Source organism: Strigops habroptila, chromosome Z, assembly GCF_004027225.2.
Source record: "Strigops habroptila isolate Jane chromosome Z, bStrHab1.2.pri, whole genome shotgun sequence".
NCBI classification, from domain to species: Eukaryota; Metazoa; Chordata; class Aves; order Psittaciformes; family Psittacidae; genus Strigops; species Strigops habroptila.
This window is the reverse complement of record NC_044302.2, coordinates 99833379-99853104: the sequence shown is the minus strand read 5'-3', so window position 1 is coordinate 99853104 and position 19726 is coordinate 99833379. Positions and strand designations below refer to the sequence as shown.

The 19726-nt window shown below is 41.4% G+C and overlaps 1 protein-coding gene and 1 long non-coding RNA gene across 3 annotated transcripts in view; one reads left to right on the top strand and one right to left on the bottom strand.

Moving 5' to 3' along the window:
• LOC115601133 overlaps window positions 1-640 on the bottom strand; it is a 38489-nt gene extending 37849 nt beyond the window's left edge. The window contains exon 1 of the long non-coding RNA XR_003989247.1: window positions 330-640. This is a non-coding gene — a long non-coding RNA (uncharacterized LOC115601133). The remainder of the gene's footprint in view (window positions 1-329) is intronic.
• Window positions 641-899: 259 nt separating this feature from the next.
• Window positions 900-18985, top strand: ACAA2 (acetyl-CoA acyltransferase 2). 2 transcript variants are annotated; one of them, XM_030470702.1, is made up of 10 exons: window positions 900-953; window positions 5207-5373; window positions 7544-7672; window positions 9650-9766; window positions 11233-11380; window positions 12992-13167; window positions 14147-14276; window positions 16498-16568; window positions 17260-17414; window positions 18328-18985. In XM_030470702.1, exons 1-10 carry the CDS (start codon window positions 938-940, stop codon window positions 18410-18412), a joined length of 1194 nt encoding a protein of 397 aa, XP_030326562.1. In that variant the 5' UTR covers window positions 900-937; the 3' UTR covers window positions 18413-18985. The 2 variants fall into 2 exon arrangements, with proteins under 2 accessions (XP_030326562.1, XP_030326563.1); XM_030470703.2 differs by lacking the exons at window positions 17260-17414; window positions 18328-18985 and adding an exon at window positions 16660-17239 and having other exon boundaries at window positions 16498-16595.
• Window positions 18986-19726: the final 741 nt, after the last annotated feature.

Below are 19726 nucleotides of genomic sequence, written 5' to 3'. Positions count from 1 at the left end.
TACATTTTCACCAGAAACTTGCTTGGAAATACTGAATTTATGCACCACAAACTTTTTTTCTCATGTGGTTTCTTCTGCAGTATCTAAAATGACTTCTCTGTGTCAGTGAAAGAGTAGCTGGCGGCATGTTTCAGAGTTTAGGCATAGTGGTTACTTTTCCTGATCCTGCAACTCAAACACCGTGACCACGCCACCACTGAAAGACTCCGACAGAGGTGACCCTCGCGTTGTGTGATTTGCAAAAGATAAAATTGAAAAAGATGCACTTGAAGCAACTGGTCGTTTCCCTCCATTTTCAATAGTAAATGAACAAAACTGCACAAACTTACTCTTTCTGACTATATCCAACTGAAGAATTAGCGTTTTGCCATCGCATGGAAATATCATAGAATCCCAGCTTCCAAATCTCCATTAAACCAACGTTAAACCCCAGAGGAGTATTTAGGGGGGGCGGGTGGGGGTCACTTCACCCCGTCAGGGATGCCGCTGCCCTCGGGGCTCCGGGGGCCACCCCGAGCCGCCGCCCGCGGGTCTCGGGTGCCTTCCCCAGCACAAGCTCCCTCAGCGGCCCCGCGGGGCTCGGCTTGCCCAGGGGCTCCCCATCACGGACTGCGGGGCCGGCCCGGAGGCAGGTATGGAGGGAGCAGGCCCGGGCCTCCCGCCGCCGTTGCCAGGGCAACACCTCAAGGTCCGCGCAGCCCGCTCGATTCCTCCGATTCGCTACAACCCGCGCTGCCCTTTCCAGGCGCGGGGCAGGGAAAAGGGAAGAGAGGAGGGAGAAATCAAATCAATTCGAGACGAAATAAAATAAACAAATTAATTAAGTCATTAAATGTGCTCTCTGAGCGTGCCCGCCCCGTCCGCCCCCAGGGTGGCGAATGTGCGGCGGGTGAGAGGGGCGCGGCAGACGGTGGAGCGGCGCGGAGCAGGAGCGGCCATGGCTCTGCTGCGGGGTGAGGGTCCGAGCAGCCCGCGGCGGGCAGGCGGCTCCCGCCACCCCGGGGCTTAAACGGGGGGTGTCTGACTGTCCTTCCGAGGGGGAGCGAGGCCCGGCCTCGGGCTCCGTGAGGCGGGGGGTGGGTGTGCTTCAGGCCGGGAGGTGGGGGGGGTGTTGCTGCCCCGGGTCTGAGGCAACGGTGAGGGGCGGCGGCGCGGCTGCCCCGACTGTCGTCCCTGGGGTGGCTCCAACATGGAGCCTTTGGAGCTGCTCCTGGTTCCCTCCCTTGTTCTCACCCCGAGTGATTTCCCGCTGTCGTGTCAGCATAAGCAGCTGGAAATAGAGGCGACCCTTCAAAAAACACAGCTGGAGACGGGGTGCGTGGTGCGGGTCGCAGACCCCTCTGTTTTGAGCGCCGTTTTACTCGACAGAATAGGCGGTGTTTGACTTCCTGCGGCGCTTAAGCCAGTTACAATACAAATCGACCTCTAGCAAAGGGTGCGTGTGTGTGTCCCGTGTTAACGTGCGGTGGCTAGAAGTCATTACAAGTGGTGCTTGAAGTGGCAGCGACTGCCAGTTTCTTTAGTCCTATCCACCCCTAACTGTGTTAGCATGAACGCTGCGGGATAAACTCTTAAGTGCCAACAGGTCCTCAAAATGTTTTCTGTGAAGAAGTATTTTATGCTCTACCTTGGGCCTCTTAAAATTAGATAAACACACCCTTTAATACCTGATTTGTTTAAAAGCAACATTGAACTGTATTGAAATGGGGCCTTTTATCTATTTGATGGTGCTTTGCTGCTTGACAGACTGCACTTAACTAATAACATACCTGTAAGTTGTGGTTTGAGGTTTCAGTGCCAAAAGCCTGTCAGGTCAGTGTGGCAGTAATTCTGTATTGCTCTACTGAGCTGGGTAATACAGAGAGCAGCTTTGCCAAGAATACTTGCTTGATGTTGCTTTTATGTGCCTGTTTCGTTATCTTATGTCTTGCCACAGTATTTTTCATACACTGTTTTTGCTCCTTAACTTTTGGGAGCAAATGATTGTTTTTTAGGCCTTCAGAATAAGACCTAACAAAATATTTTTATACCAAATGCATTTGAGAAATGTTGGAGGGTTCGAAAATGTTGCAGGCCTATAATAGCCGATCACCATTTGGCAGCAAAACAGATTTAGAAGGTGTATCGAATTGTTTGGTAAGGATTCAGCCTGTCCTTTGCTTTCTAGCCCCAAAATTTACAGATTCCTGTGCATTTTGTAATATTCTGCTCTCATCACCTATTTATCTGTTTATCTACTTGTCTGAACTGTTTATCACCTTGGAAAACTGCAGACGTTGGAAGTCTTGCCATGGTAATTCAGGACAGTACTAATTATTGGAGACGTAGGAAGAGCTGGGCACGAACTGATCCAAATGACCCCTCGTTTTCCACCAACTCTGGGTTAGTCTTCAGCTGCCTTGGTCCTTGATCTGCTCTTGCTTATGTGTTGGCTCCGTAGTGCTGTTGAGAAGTGGGCAGCAGTGAGTAACCTCGATGAAAGAGAGAGATGTTATTGTGAAAGTGTGGTGGAAGAGCAAAGTTCCATCCTCGCCTCCGGACTGTTTGTAAGGCAGCAACGTTGTGTGTGTGATTCAGCAAATACCGTGCATTACCAGCAACCTGGCCAAAAGGGAGGAAAACAAATTTATTTAGCTTGGCCAGATCCCTGAGCTGATCTGCAGCAAACCCGTGTAATTAGCTTGGATGGCACAATTTTGGGAGACCGAGGGAGGCATGTGGAAGGATGAGTGTCAAGGCCTGCTTTGCCACAGGAAAGATAAGCTTAGGAACGTGAGATAACCCTTAAAAGAGCAAAGGGTCCTTTTTTTTTTACCAACGTTGTTAACATTTAATGAAGACTCAAACTTAACATTCCATAAAGTATTGTTAATACAAGACATCTTGGATAGTTAGCTGAAAACTACTGGCATAAATTTAAATCTGCCACCAGATTACTTAAGAGAGTGCAGGGACTAATTCTGCATGACTGTATTGAACACAGTAGTTTTCCATAGACATAAATCAGTTAAAGCATCCTCACCCTTGTTAAAAAATCCTGTAGGGGCTCACACCTTGTCTCTGTTAGTAGTTTTCCTCAGGGTTTTTTGTTGGTCTATTTTAATATGTACAACCAAAGTACAACATGCTCAGTCAATGCATTAAGAATTGTTTTGGATTAAATTGAATTACTTGCTGCTATCAGCTGCATGATGATAAATGAAAGGTGAAGACCGATGATAGATATAGCATTCACTGTGTGGACAAGGGGTCAGTTCTGATCATTTGTTGCAAACCTGGGTACAGAACATTTCTTGCATACCAGCTTTGTGACTTTTCAGACGTCTGAATATACAGAGGCCTCTTGAAATACATGTTTTTAATGACTGTGGTGTTCCCTCTGTGCTTAGAAAACCTGAAGAGTGGGCTTTTTGGAGGTATACTTGCTATTTATTCCTTTGAGGAAATCAATTCTGCTTCTTCCAGGTTTTGAATAGTTACCATGTCAGCACTGCATTTTAAGGGAGCAGCAGTAGTATCTTCAGCAAAGATTTGTTTCTAAGGTCTTTGGGGTACCCCAGAAAGAAGCCCCTGGGCAGCATCACGGTGTGAGGGTGACACACTAGTTTCCTGTCTACATGGCTTTGAAAGCCACATTTCATGTTCATCTCTATCCTTGAAGCTTCATTACTTGCTTAGTGCACTTCAGGGTACTTCCCAGATGATCTTCTCGGTGTATTTGTTGCAAGTTTCAGATCCTGACATTGCGTTCAAGCCCTTGTCAGCAGGACAAGCTTGACCTTCACCAGTTTGGAAAGTCTTTTTCTAGAAATGGTGCTGCCTGGGCTCCAGGTCTGTGAGCAGCAGAGGAACACTCTCTCAGTGACGAAACAGGCAAAGAGTGTGGATCATGCAGCCCCTAACAGCCTGAAAACAGTGTTCATGAGCAGCTTAATGAACGTTTTCATTTGCCTTCATTCTTTTATCTATATATCTTTCCAGTGTTACTTAAAATAACTCATGGCAGCTGTAGAAAAGGGAGGTATGAGCTCTGTTGTTCAACTGGGGGAGAGTTCACAGGCTGCCTCCTGCTTGTTGCTGCACATGGAAGCAGAGACACGCAGTCAGTAATGTTTGATTTGGTTCAGAGACATCTTGTCCTAAGCCAAAATTCTTACAGACTGCTTCTGGCCAGTGCACCAGTACACAGGTGCTTGCACATGCTCTCTCATCTATTGAAAGGGAGAGGATTCTCCCCTTCTATCTGCAGGCCTGCATCCAGCTCTGGGGCAACAACACAAGAGGGATGTGGAACTGTTAGAGTGAGTCCAGAGGAGGCCACGGAGATGGGTGGATTGAGATGAGCTCTGAGGCAGAAGTTCTTCCCTGTGAGGGTGCTGAGGCGCTGGCACAGGGTGCCCAGAGAAGCTGTGGCTGCCCCATCCCTGGCAGTGTTCAAGGCCGGGTTGGACACAGAGGCTTGGAGCAACCTGCTCTAGTGAAAGGTGTCCTTGCCCATGGCAGGGGCTTGGAACTGGTTGAGCTGTAAGGTCCCTTCTTAACACAAACCAGTCTGGGATTCTATCAAACTCTATTATTCTTCTGAGAAACTGGAAGGCTGATTCTAATACAGTTTAGATGGCCTATATAATTCTGGAAACAATACAGAGTTTTTGAGTAGAGATTATTCTTCCTCCTAAGTTAAAGGAATCAAAGTTAAAATGCATATAAAAAGTTTTGGTTTGCCTTTTTTTTTTTTTTTCCCTTTGTGAAAACTGTTCCAGAGTATAAGCCAAAAATATGCCAATTTTTTTTCTAGGATGAGGGAATGGCTTATTTGGTTTTTAAAAGACCTGTTCCTCAACTGATTATTTCACAGGTGCGCACTGTGGGATTCCATGGATGTTACTTTCATCCTTTCGTTATGCTAGCACTCATGTCTGATGTGGTGTGGCAGCCTCCATCGTCCAATGGTATCCAAAGTGTCTGTTCTTTTTGAAACCTCTTTGTGTAAAGGAGGCATTTTTAGAATCTTCCCAGCTTTCCTTTCTGACCAAGAAAGACCCTGTCTAAAGTATTGCTATATGCTATATCTTGTCTTGAACTGTGTGCATTCACATTGCCTGTATTTACGAAGTTCCTTGTGAATGTAGGATGTCGAGGCTGACTTGGTGATTTTCTGTTTGTTAGCTTCTGCACATCCAGATAATTCTTGCTTCTCTTGCAGGTGTATTCATTGTTGCAGCAAAGAGAACTCCTTTTGGGACCTATGGAGGTTTGCTGAAGGACTTCACAGCCACCGACCTGACAGAACATGCTGCTCGAGCTGCGCTGGCTGCTGGCAAGGTCTCTCCAGAGGTCATTGACAGTGTTGTCGTCGGCAATGTCATGCAGGTTGGTAGCATGGAAAATCTGCTGGTTGGTGATGACTTCAGTCGTCTCCTTCAGTGTGGTCCTATAGATAGTTACCTCTGTTTGCAGCCAAGAATAAACCAAATGGGTGGAAATGAAGTGGCATTTATAGTGTAGTGTTTCCTGTTCGTGTTTAAGGGACATTCCCCACATGATTTGTGATATTATTGGGAGCAAGTCTTAGCTTTCTTTTTTAGTACGAAAGGTAGTTTAAACTAGGACAAGCTGATCTTCTGAAAAATGTGCGTTCTTTAAATGGTTAGTTGCTAATCCCTGATACATTTTTCCTATTTTATTGACTTGAGCTGTGTAACTCAATGATCAGGAGGTTTTCACTGGATTGTATAATCCAGTATAATCTCCTTTCTTTCTGGAGACTGTAATTTGAGTCCATTTCCCTTTAGTTTTCTATAGATTTTTTTTGACTGAGTATGAGCTTATTTTGAGCTGGAAGCATACATGCCTTGATTGGCGGAGGTATTTAGACAATCGTATCTTTTCCAAAGAGCTTGTGGTGTAGATGCTATTGTATGCAGGGCATCAGCATTGCAAAACTGCCGTTATCCACATATCTAGGTGAGGGTCTTTGTTTTAGGCAGGACAGCAAAGAGTGTTTTGTTTTTGTTTTTATTCTGACTCCACCATTGTTGAGGGAGGGCACTCTTATTTTGCACTGTTTGAAGGGTGCAGCAGAAACAAAATCCTGAGAACTTCCATGATAACTGGACAAGCATGCAGTATTCCTTCTGAAGGATTTTCATCCAAAAGAGTAGCTTTTGATTATTCTATCTCCTACAGCTACCATCTCAGCTTCTTTTACTCAACTTTTTAGGTTTTTGTAAGAACCAGTTGGGGCCAAAAAAGAAAAAGATATTGCTGCATCCAAATCTCTTGTAATGCATTCACATAAAAAATAGAGTTCTCCTAATAAAATGTCTTTTCATGTTGAAATTTCTTTTCCTTTGCATTATACTCCCCCCTCCCAGAAAATTTTTTACAGTGAGGGTGTTGAGGCACTGGAATGGGTTGCCCAAGGAAGTTGTGAATGCTCTATCCCTGGTGGTGTTCAAGGCCAGGTTGGATGGAGCCTTGGGCGACATGGTTTAGTGTGGGGTGTCCCTGCCCATGGCAGGGGAGCTGAAACTAAATGATCTTAAGGTCCTTTCCAACCCTAACTATTCTATGATTCTGTGATTCTATGGTTTTCTTTTTTTAGTCCTGAATTCCTTTTAAGTATTATTTGATGAAGTTTAAATATCTATGAAGTGTGAACATTTTAAACTCCCCTTCTTCAGCAGGGCTGGCTTGATTAATTTTTATATATTTTTTTCTGAACTTGGATCAGTATATAGCATTGTGCACAGAACTTTTTGTCTTTATAATATTAGCCTACGGCATGGTCTCCAAGACCATAAGTATTCTCTCTGGAAAAAGATCCATTACAAACCTGTCGCAGTGCTGTTAGAATTTTTTATGCTATACCTCTGCTCATTGTCATCTGCGGTTGAAATGCAGCAACCTAATTGTTTTTGTTTTGTCTCATGTTGGAGCCTCGTTTATTAAAAGAGTGGGTTCTGAAGTGCTCTGTGTGCAGTATTTGCTTTTTGAACAGAAATGTGATAGATCGGTCTTTGAAAAGCTTTGGAGGAATGAGATTTCATTGTTAGATCAGGCCAGTGTCCAATGAGAACATCACAGTTACAAAATTTCACTAAGTGGATATGAAGCAGCAATGTCATCACTGCATTTTCCGCACTGGCTGGTTTTGGGGGGCCTTCCCCATGTTAGTCTGGGCAATTTTAATTTACATTGAAATAATTGCTGCTTACCAGTCGGGATCTGCTCTTAAGTCTGTTGTGTGTATACTTTTTTGAAAATAAGGGATAAGGGAAAACGTAAGACTTGAGTTGCTGACTTCAGTCTTAACATCTGAAGGCCCATTTTTGGCCTGATTTCTCACTCTTATAACCCACAGTTTCTTTAAAAAGCATGTTAGTACATTGGCCCTTTTTGATCGTATAGGATGGTGTCTTTTTGATTAGCAGGATTTCTGCTGTACGCTATTGTGTCTTTTCATGTTCTGACTTTTCATCAGGACTTTTACTCTCCAAAGAAATTAGAGTGTAACAAAACCTGTTTGTTCTGTCCGCAGAGCTCCGCAGATGCAATTTATATTGCGAGACATGTTGGTCTACGTGTGGGGGTTCCTGTCGCAGTTCCAGCCCTCACTGTCAACAGACTTTGTGGCTCTGGTTTCCAATCCATTGCCAATGGATGTCAGGTATAAAGCTCTGTATTTCTGTATTAGTTGTAACCTTTATCAGGCTGTTACATCAGCCAGTTAATGAGAGAAGAGGCGTGGAAGAGACGTGTGTAGAAACATGGACTTCGTGCTTGGGATGAGTCATTAATATTATTCCATAACCCAAACAGGGTGCCCAGAGAAGCTGTGGCTGCCCCATCCCTGGCAGTGTTAAAGACCAGGTTGGACACAGGGGCTTGGAGCAACCTGCTCTAGTGAAAGGTGTCCATGCCCATGGCAGGGGGCTTCGAACTATGCGATCTTAAGGTCCTTTCCAACCCAAACCATTCTATGATATGATTCTATGATTTTTAGCTACCACTATTAGAAAATTCCTATTGTCCTGCATGGTCTTGTGGAAGAGTTCAGCCTCCGCAGAGCCTTATTTTGTGGCTGGATTTAAAAATCATCATTATAGCTCTTTTGAGTTTAACATAAGGAATGCAACTAGTATTAGCCAGTGACATAGCGCTCAGTAGTTGCATTCTGTGATCCTGTTTGTACGAATTGGAATTACTGGGCATCAGAACCACAACAGGAGGCTTTCACCCTTTGGTCATTGTATAGAATCTCATCTACTAGCTATGTTAGAAGCAAGCTGTGCTTTTTAAGTGTGTTTTTATTCAAAGATCCAATCCCTCTGGTGGATTAGGTAATTTGTAGAGTCACTTCTTTTAAAACAGAAGAAAATCAACTTCTCTTTGAACGATTGGTCAAAACCACTGAGTACTGAGTAAGACGGTACAGTGTTATGGTGATTTTTATTTCATTTGTTCATACAGACCAGTGGTCTATGACTAGTAGTGGTCTAGACTTTACAAAATTTAAGGGTATTTTATGAATATTTGAGCAACCACAGAGTTGGCTTTTGTTTGTGCTTTTTTTTTGTTTGGTTGGTTTTTACTCCTGAAAGTTCCCATTGGCTAGAGAATCATTTTAGGTCTGATCCTCTACACGAAAAAATGTGAAAGACAATGTAAACTTAAGGTTACATGTTTACAATAATATCCATTTGGCTATTTTTTCTTGTGCTTTCTGCAAAGGCTATATACATGTTGGTCTTCACTGAAAAAAATCTGTTGGAGAATTTGACCACTTACATTGAAAGTGTGGTTGTGAGGTCTTTTCCAAAGATGGCATTTCATTAGTGCAGCTAATGCTTTCGCATTTCTTTGGCACACAACAAAGCTCTAGCTTCAGTTCTGAGCTGCTCATATGTGCGCAAAGTTTTTGGTAACTATAGGAAGCATCTTGGAAGCATCTCATTTGTATGACTACAAATCAGTCATGCTAATTACTAAGTAATTATCTCAAATGCATATCAAGATCACTTCATCTGCTTCCATTCCAGCACACAAACAACCTTAACTGTCCACCTGAGTGAACTATTTTAAGGAAGCACAATTTTTTGAGTGGTCTTATGATGCATTTAGGAATCGGGGCTTTTAGGTTGTGCTTTGCCAGTGTTGAATTAATGTGTTTTGGGGGTTTATTTTGGCAGCTTGGATGTCTAACGTTTTATAAAATGATGTCCCATATTTTTTAGATTTAAAAGGTCTAGCTTCAGGCTTTGTGGTTTAATTTGTGTTCCTTTTGAGAAGATTGGGAGCTCAAAAAGAAAAAGCTCAACCATCTGTGAACCGATCCACACAAGCATGCAGATGCTTAATGGCTTTGTTCCTCCATCCTGTCATATATGTGCACCCATATTCTCTTCCTTCATCGTTGGTATAATCATTTCCTTGCTGAAAGCAGGAGGAAAGAGCACGTCATGAAAGAGACAGACCCCAGTCTTAATAGAAGGGTAAACCCTTCAGAAATGTACACATGACTAAGCTTGAATACGTTCTCTATATGTGGCTTTGTAGGCAGTGAGGTCTTTTTCTAAAACAGTTGTTATTGTCTTACAAAACCAGCAAACTCAATCCTAGATCTGTTTTGTTTTTCTGTTAACAGGAAATTTGCCTTAATGAATCAGAAGTTGTTCTGTGTGGTGGAGCTGAAAGTATGAGCCAGGCTCCTTACGCAGTTCGAAACATTCGATTTGGAACCAGATTAGGAGCAGAACTCAAGGTCTGGTACTTTTATTTTTTTTACCTGTTTGTTGGTTTGTTTGGTTTTGGTTTTTTTTTTTTCTCTGAACAAAGTCATGTTTACAGAGCAACATAAAATGTCAGGCTTGTAGGTACTATATCCTTGCAAATTAAAGTACTTGAGATTAGATCCAGATTTAGTTGTTCAAGGCATTTATCCAGTATTCAAACATTATCATAACGGTAGGTTGAGGCAATTTTGTTAGACGTGCTAGTTTTCTAGCTTTCCCAAACCAAATATTTGAATTCCTGTTCTATGTTAAACGTATCAATAAACTCATGAGACGCAAAACTTACTTCACATGGTACATCCCATCGAATTACTGTATATAACATAAAACCTTGTCAAAGGCTGTGAAATAGAGGCATACACAGTTTAAGTAAAGCTAGTAAGGGTAGCAGTGGGTGGATAGACTGATAAAGAACATGTATACCTCCAAGTTATAAGCATCTCTCGATTTTTAAAGTGGAAACTTGAATTTAAATCCATTGACAAATAAGTTATTTTTACATTTTCTTCTGAAGACAAATCCTTAGTGAATACTGTGGGAAATTTGCAGCAGGATCCAGCTCTGCTCTGATGATTTCCATTTACTCAGTAGGTTGTAACCAACATCAAAATGCCAAATTAGGATATTTTAGTCTTTCAGTCCTTTGGGTTTTTTTGCTATTTTTCCTTTATGAAAATGATGAATGTGAAATATTAACTTTCTTCTGTGAGTCTCGTGTGGTACTGTGGCACTGTGACTCAGATCCTACAAAGAAAACCTTTACAAGGTTGCTGATGTACTGAGTCTGCTTAGGTGCCACTGGGTTCTTATCATGAAGATAATTGAATTACACAGTTGCAGGTGAATGAGTGATTGATCTTGCAGAACTTTGCTGGTGACAGAGAAATGACAAAACCTGCCTGGACTGACTGGGCTTGCCTTTGTCAGGTTAAGTGAAGTTAGACTTGGGTGTTCTCTCACCCAAGAGGTTTTCCCTACAGGAATCTTTGGTTCCAGGAAGGTGATTTTACCTGATAGTAGAGAAAGACCCAAAGAATCAGTAGGCTGCTGTGCCTTTTTGTAGTTCCTCACCTTTCCTTTTTGGTAACCAGAAAGACAGGCATGTTTTCTCATAGGTCTCTAATAAATAATTCATGCAGCAGTGAAATACACTGAAATGCTAAGACTCATGGGCTTTTCCCAAATCTCTCAGGGCAACATGTGAGTAGAAAGAACCGCACTAGAGCACAATGTCTATTAGCTGAAACAAGCACACAAGAACCTGCAAACTGTTTTGGAGTGTGTTCTAATTTAAATAAAGTATCCATAGGTAATCTGAATTAGTTTTACAAAGAGACGTTAGTTTCCAAGAGGCTGCTGAATAATTAGAACCTGTCAATAATAAATGTTAATACTGCTGTGCTTTATAATTTTGTTATGATTATGTTCCATGCAGCTGGAAGACACATTGTGGGCAGCTCTAACAGATACGCATGTTAAATTACCTATGGCGATTACAGCTGAAAACCTGGCTGCAAAGTACAACATCACGCGAGAGGACTGTGACCGATACGCTTTCAAAACGCAACAGAGATGCAAAGCTGGTTAGTAACTTTAGGAATTGAAGTGTTTGTGTGATACTAGTTTCAAATCTAGACAGTTTTTAGCATCAATTCGAAGTATTTTTAAGTTTTGTGTAGCTCATGCATCTTGGTGTAATTTGTCTTTTGATTTGCAGATAGCATAATTCATGCCCTCTGATCTAAATCCTTTTTCTTTCTTTTGCAAACCTCAATCAGTTAGAGCAGATGGAATCTGAAGAGGGGATACTTGTTCAGGACCTGTTTAAAACCTGTTCTCTGGGTAGTTTCATGGCCAAAGCCATAATTGGGAGTCATTGGGTTACTGTGAATTTGATCGATAATGTAAACAGGATGGTAGGCCAAAAGCCAATAGAATATGTAGTGGTTGTACTGGGACCTCAAAATGCATTGCAACCCGAAGGTGAACCTGAGAAACAAAGACTTCAGTATACTTTTAGCTTCTAATGATGCTGCTTTTTAACAGCTGCTAGTCTCGAAGGAAGATTTGGAATTTTTTCAGTGTGTGCAGCAGTGCTTTTTGTAACTTTTCATAGTCATATGTTGCTTTCCCTGCTCATCTTGTTAGCTAACTCCTGCCATTCCTGCAGCCTTTGCTAGAAACTCTTCCCCTGAAGAGGCTTTTGCTTCTTTCTTGTTTTCAAGGATTCTGCCTTGCTGTTTTTATGTCTGCTTGTTATGACCAGTTAATCTTATTCTACACTAAAGAGAGAGACCTGTGGTTAATCAGGAAAGAAAAAGATTTTGTAGAATTTACTGAGAAGTTCAGAGGTAGCTAAACAACATCAGATACGGCAATTTCACTGTCATAGTTTTAAATCCCTTAGAGTTGCATTTGTGGGATGATTTTAAGAGGCTGGGAGTCTTGGTTCAGTTTTGGGAGATAGGAATCGTTTTGGTTTTAAATCTGTGTATTCACATCAACAGCGTGAACTTGAAAGGTGGTGTTTTGGGGCGTGAATATTGGCCCCTAATGTCGTCTTGAGTGATGTGGCCCTCTTATGGGCGTCTTAGGTACCTACAATGTCTTGAACTGTTTCAAGTTGCATAGGCAGCTGAATTCCATTCTAGGATCATGACTTGACTTGAGATCCTGTGGGGGAGCCCCTTGGACAGGGTTTTAATTGTTATACAATAGCTTATGCTGGTTGTCAACAGAGAAAATGTGGCTCAGGATTTTTTCCACATTCCTTTCTGAGTGAGATTTACAGCTTCTTGCCTTCTGATGAAGGACAGAGCTGTAGAATAAAGCAACAATACAGGAGGACGTGTATAAAAAAAGTAAATCTAGTTATTAAAACAAAAAAAAAAAAGGAAGAAGAGTTCACTTATTTAAAACTGAAATTTAAAGCTTTAATATTTGAGACTTTCTGTGGAGAATTTTGAGTATGTATTTGTAGGGTTTTTTTCCAGTTTCTAAAAAAAACCTGAACAAACAGTAAAACACCAACCAGCCTATTTAAGCAAAATAAAGTATAAACAGTACTGTCCCTGAACTCTTGGTTAAAATAGAGCAAAAGTTGTGTGCTCATGAAAATAGGATTATTGGTCATGCTGCGCAATCAGCCTGATATTTCTATCAGACTCCTTTTATTTTCCTTTTTGTGGTTGCAGCTCATGATGCTGGTTACTTTAATGCTGAGATGGCACCAATTGAAGTGAAAACGAAAAAGGGGAAAGAAAGTATGCAAAAGGACGAGCACCCCAAACCCCAGACCACTCTGGAACAATTGGCAAAACTCCCAACTGTCTTTAAAAAAGATGGAACAGTCACTGCTGGGAATGCTTCAGTGAGTACGTCAAAGCCTTGGGTTATGAAAGTGTCACCTCTAAGGTTCTCCAAATTTACTATCAGTGTATTTATGTCTCAGTGAGCCACCTTTGGCTATCAGTGGTGTCTCGTGACAAAAGTGATATCTAATTCTGCAATGGAATGCCCCTGGTTGACTGCTCCAGCTCCAAGATGACAGGAGATCCTTCAGTCTGCTGCTGTGTCCTAAAATTTGGTTCTGTGGATTGCCATGTTCTTTTAGTGAGGCATTGACACTTCCTCTTCAGCCTTGAGTTACACGGCTGGTACCTGCAGTGGCTGTGTACAGCCACTTTCTTTTCTTGTACTTTCTTTTGGTGGCAATGATTTCTGACTATTTGTTTCACAAATCATGCATTATGTTGGTGAGTCTGTCACTGATGATCGTCTTTGTACAACAATTAGTATCCTCTAGTCCAAACCACATTTTGCTCTTGCACAGAATAGACCGGGTGCTTAGCACCATGTTATTACAGACTGTTCCTCTTACAGTCATTATCTTCACCAATTGATTAATGATCTTTGGGCCAGAAGGACCACTGTGATCATATAATCTGAATTCCTGCCTAAAATAGATCATAGCCACAGTAAGTATGAGTGTCTGTAAAGTATCTTTTATAATTACTAATACATGTATTATACAATATTAACAATGTTCTTGCCAGTCAACAGAACAATGTTTCCAGTATAAGGGAGACTTTAAGTGGCAAAAATGTATTTTACTTTTCTAAAATATTGAGATTAATTAAACATCTCTATTTAACTTTCACAGTCCACAGAATAGCGGAAGATTGTAGTTCATTGTTTTAAATAAACACTAATACAATTGTCTGCTAAATGTTGATATTAGTGTCTTGGACACAAGATTTTTCGGAGGGGCATATGTAGTTTAAAGTGTGGTGGAATTTTTGTTTGGTTTTGTTTTCTCCACTAAGAATGCTTTTCTCTCATATTGCAAGGGGGTATGTGATGGAGCTGGTGCAGTCATCCTTGCCAGTGAATCAGCACTTAAAAAGCACAGTCTTACTCCTCTGGCAAGAATAGTAGCGTATCACTCATCTGGCTGTGATCCTTCCATAATGGGCATTGGTAAGTTGCAATAAAGCACATTATTTTATAGCATCAAGCAGCATTAAAATATCCTTGTGTTGGGCATTCTATGGAAAGAAAGAGAGGCTGCAGTGTGCTGGGTCTGAAGGCTCTGAAGTTGTTCATGTAGCTTACTACAGAGAGACTGTCCATTCCACTGTGTCACTCCACCCCTCTTATTCAGAGGGAGTGACTTACTCCTTGGTTTGGCTGAAAGGGTATGTGCAGTGCCTGACCTACAACATTATCACTGAACTATAGTCTCCCAGGTACCTTTTTTTTCTCCTTTTTTACTCTCTCTGTTAGTCAAAAAAATAGGCACTTTCTCAATGTTTTTTAAGACCAGTTTTCTCCTGAAATTTTCTTTAGTTTCCCAGCTTTGAAGCTTTAAATCCCATTATTAAATGGGCTACTATGAGTTGTCTTCCCCACCTCTTGTTGAAGGAGTATTGGCTAAATGTACGCCTTTCAGCAGTTACTTAGTTGCTCAACCTAAGATGGGATTCCAGGATACACATCCGTTCAGATATCATTTTGGCAAACCAACCGTTTCTCTTTTTTTCAGTCCCATATTTTATGCTTCTTAATCAAGTAGCTGTTAACACAAACAAACCCTCAAAGCCAATGCAGACATCCCAGGATTTTCCCTTCTGTTTAGTTTGTAGACAGCGTTGTATCCCGGCATCTTTTCCTTTCTGGCATTCTGTTCAGAGAAGTCATTGTTGGCTGGTTCCATGTGTCAGTAGAAATGCAAATGAAGCATTGTCAGATTTGTTTTCTTGATCAGACTATCTGACTAACACAACCTTCAAAGCAAATGTAGAGGGAGGGTTTCTTTCGCTAGACTTCATGCTGTCATTGTGCTTTCTAAACTAGCCCATTCTTTCAAGGTCAGGCAACTCTTTTAGCTTGTTTAAAAACTTCATAAATCATATGCAGAAACATTTAGTATCCCAACTCCTTAACAGCACAGCTTGTCCCCAGCATCTCAAAAAGACCAGAGGAGATTCATCGACATGACAGCAACAGATCTGAGAACAGGAGCTCAGTCTGAGCAACTGCCCTTTCACATACTGATGGTGGTGGGGAGTCCTGCTTCACAATGTCTAGTGAGAGAATTCGTTGTTTTTAAAGAAAAGAGAAAGAGAGACAGAGGGAAAAAAGTCTGCTTAGCTGTCATTAATGGTCTTTGTATTGTCCACATGAGACCCTCCCATTACTCTCACGGGTAACGGACATACTAAAATCTGTAATGAGATGCATTTAGAGTCTAGTATTAGGCAGCCTGAGGCTTTCTGATAATCCATTGAGGTTTGAACTGGTCCTCTTCTTTTAATTTTTTTGTCTCTTTGGTCATTTACTTATTTTTATTATTTTTATTCTTGGAGCTCTGAGTTTTTAACACCAGTTTTTTGGGAGTGAGATAGCATTTAGGATTGTTAATGTTTTAGGATTGGGGTTTTTTGTCTAATGACCATCTAACATCTCAATATCTTTGTCCTACAAGCACATTAATGCTTTCAAATTCTCTTTGAGTGTCTCTTTCCTTAGGTAGCTGAGAGGTAAGTCTCTCGTAGTGGGTTATACTAGGTGTCAGCTTTCTTTTTGAAATAGTTTTATGGCCAAATTCTGTAATAGTCCCAGAAAAAATCTTAATTGTCTTCAGTAGCTGGGACCTGGGTCCAAGGGAACATTTTATTCTTAGTTTCTTTTTTTTACTAGAAGATTTTCAGATAAATAATAGTAAGAAAACCAAAACAACAATACCCGTAACTAAACACATGACCAGCAAACTCTAGGACACCCTGCCTTTTTCTATTTTGTATACCTGGAGGCTGCAAGTTGTGAGGAAAGAGTAAGCTGAACCAAGAGTACAGGGAAAGAGAAAGCCTCAAAACTGTCATGTTCTATTTGGCTGGGGACTGTCAGTTCTCTTGACTTCAAAGCTATGTCTGTGTTTACCAACTGTGCAGCAGTAGTGACACTCCTGACTTTCCCTGGCAGTGTGTTGAGAAGGCTGCCAAATAGTTTTGAGATTTGGGAGTTCTATTACTACCTAATAAAGCAGGTGAGTGGCATATCCAGAATTCATTGGCTGCACAGAGGCTCGTGGGAGGAAATCTGATGAGGCTTTATGAATCTATCCTATGTATGCCATGTTTATAAGCTTTTATTTAGTTAATTTTTTATTTAAGTAACTGTGCATACAATTTCCTGCTAGGCCCTGTACCTGCAATTACTGAGGTTCTGAAGAAAGCAGGATTGACCCTGAAGGACATGGATTTAGTAGAGGTAAGGAGTTATAATATGAGCAATGAGGTTGCTCCTGACCCTGAAGGACATGGATTTAGTAGAGGTAAGGAGTTATAATATGAGCAATGAGGTTGCTCCTGATCTTTTTAGCAGAAACATTCCACTCACACATGTAGCCCACCATCACAGCGTAGGTGTTTCTTCATGTCTGGGGCCTGCCTGACCTCTTTCCATCTAGTCTCTTCAACAGTTGCACAGTTGTTAAAAAAAAAAAAACAAAACCAAAAAACACCCAAAAACCTCAGGCATGTGGATGTGGAAATGGCATGATAGCATTCCATGGAAAAAGATCCTCATGTGACATGAAGTTTACTCTGCTGGCTGGACCGTTAAGTTAGTCACACTTCTCTATTTGTGACCAAGGCCAGTTTTTATCAGAGCAATGGGTTCTTCATGAGCACACTGCATCAGAATACGCCATGCCTTTTTTTTGCAAAATATACTACATACTTGCTTTGTATCACATGTGCCAGGAGGTTTTGAATTTACATTGGGTTGGGCTGATAATTTGTGTGTTGTCTGAGTACGCTTTTATATGTTTAATATTTTTCTCAATCAGAATGACCTGGACAATAGATGAGGTGCGCTTCATCTTGTGTACACACATGCTGCTGAAGGCTTGTGTGGCAAGTCAGACACAAACAGTTGTATTGTTCCTCTGGTGTTTTAGGTGAATGAGGCATTTGCACCTCAGTACCTAGCTGTCGAAAAGGTTTTGGGCCTTGACCCTGAGAAAACCAATACCAATGGAGGTGCCATCGCGATAGGTCATCCTTTGGGAGCATCAGGCTCACGGATCACAGCTCATCTGGTTCATGAGTTGAGGTATGTACATAGCGGATGGCTGCTGGTAGTGAATGCAGTGCTAATGTATTTACCCATACAAAAGACTTTCAGCATGGATACTGTGTGACTAAAATCTTCCCCTTGACTGGCTTAAAACTCTCCTCACTGAAGTACACTTTGTTACCTTCCTGCACTAGTCCAGGTCCTGCAGCTTGCCTCACATTCCGTTCTGGTCTCATTACAGGATTCTTGCTTCCTCTACATCTCATCCAACCCCACAGTAGCCAGTGGGAAGCTTTCCTTTTTTGAAATGGCCTTTGAACAAAGTCTGTTCTTTTCTTACCAGAGTGCATTTAAAAGGCTTTGTCATCACCTTGTTTCTCCTTTAGTCCGCTTTCAGAAATTTTAACTCCTTTTGGCTTGCCTGATATGCTTAGCACCATTTAATCTGAATTTTCCTGGTTCCTTCCCACCTTCCACCCTCAGGGCAGAGATCACTGTATCTTTTTGCTTGTACTTGGAACACTACATTAATGTTCAACCAGAAAGCTTCAGTTAATTTGCACCTTGCAGAAAACTGTTTCTTGGAGTGTGGCTGTAGAAAACTTAGCTTTAAAAAGCTACCTTGGCAATAAAATTCTGTCTTATTTACACCACTTTTATTATGTGGTGTTGAAACCACAAGTGTCCTGTAATGTTATTGTGTTCCTAAGAACAGTATAACATAAAATCTTTCAGATGGCAAAAGGCTCAGACATGCAACTCTTTCTTTTTCTACAGAAATATTTCAACATCAGTTGAGGCTTAATGATATTGTCCTAGAAAAAGAACAACATACACTCTAAAATGTCATCTTTAGTAGTACCAAGTTGATGGCTAGTTTCCTTTCATAAAATCAGGACAACAACTACTGTGGTTTCATAAATGTAAATCACTCTCACTGTTTTTACAGGCGTCGTGGTGGGAAATATGCAGTTGGGTCAGCTTGCATTGGTGGTGGACAAGGTATTGCTGTTATCATTGAGAACACAGCCTGAGAGATTCTGGAGACTGCAGTGTTGCCTGGATTACTAATTCCCTGAGAAACTTCTGCCTTTTGTGACAATAGAGCATCACTGCCTGCCTTCGCTTTGTGCCATTCCTGCAAGGTAAAGGAATAGCTGAGAAGTCTGAATTCTGAACAAAAGGATTCGTTACTGTCTTTCTAACTAAAGGAAGTGTAATAATTTCACACTGATGAAGTATTTTCTAAAACCCTCTTTTCAATCAAAATTGATGTATTTCTGTAGGCAAAATTATTGTTTTCATTTCCTGAGGAAATTGTCTGTCAAACTTTCACCGAACCTGCCTTAAAATAGCAGTCAGTGTAGCTTTGTAGGCAAGTTTTCCTTAAACTCTTCTTATTTCAGTTGCTGCTGTTGTCTGGCACGTGTGCCTCTTTTATCATCAGGAAATGTTAAAATTTAAATGGAGACCTGAAGTATATACTGATTGTAGATGATGGCTATAACCTGTACCCTGCTGTTTTGCAAGGGCAAATAAATGAGCGAAAGCTGAAATTTCCATTGTGCCTCCCAAAAGAACAATAAACACAAGAGATAAAAAAAGGGCTTGGTGTTCATTTGTTTGTTTATGTTAAAAGTAAATCGCTGTGGGAATTGTTACTTTTGGTAAGTCAGAGCTTGTTTTTGGAGAGACTGTTTTTCCTGGCTGAGGAATAACTGGTGTTGACTAGGTAGTTTCTAGAGAACTCTACCAAATCTGCTAGCCTTCCAAGTTGCATTGTGACTGCATACATCCAGCAACTCATTTCTTAACTTCCTCTGAGAGTACCATCTGTTGTCTCCTGGGTCACTTAAGGTGGGGCTGTGCTTAGCTAATCTGAGAAGTACACATCTGAGCAAGTTGTCTTGCCTCTCACAGGCAGTGGAGTTGAACTTATGAATCATTTGACATGATGTACATGAGGTTTGGATGAAATGAGGTGGCCATTGACTGTGCTCTAGGCTCACTTTACTGTCAAGAGCAGCTTGTAGCTTGCTATGATGTAAATGACTGTTAGATGCTCACAGTTAGTTGGACAGATCCTGTGTCAGAGGCAGCATGCACTTCTCCATAGCCTGTACTGTGCTGCGTAGACTAAAATAGTAGCAAAAACTTCAGCATTTACTCTTTCTCACCCTCTGTTCACTGTCAAAATTTTGCTTACGCACAACTCCTTGCTACTCCTCTGGCATGAGCTGTGATGATTGTGAACAACAGCGGGTTATTCAAAACCTGGCTGCCTAGCCTAGCAAGAAATTCAGGTCAAGGCAAGTGTTGTTACAACTGGTGGGTAATAGTTGAAGTAT

What these genes read in the sequence shown, in the direction of transcription:
- ACAA2 (XM_030470702.1), top strand. An exon ending in GATTAGGAGCAGAACTCAAG is followed by an intron (nt 9,767 to 11,232) that starts GTCTGGTACTTT and finishes TGTTCCATGCAG; the next exon opens with CTGGAAGACACATTGTGGGC. An exon ending in CATCTGGTTCATGAGTTGAG is followed by an intron (nt 17,415 to 18,327) that starts GTATGTACATAG and finishes CTGTTTTTACAG; the next exon opens with GCGTCGTGGTGGGAAATATG.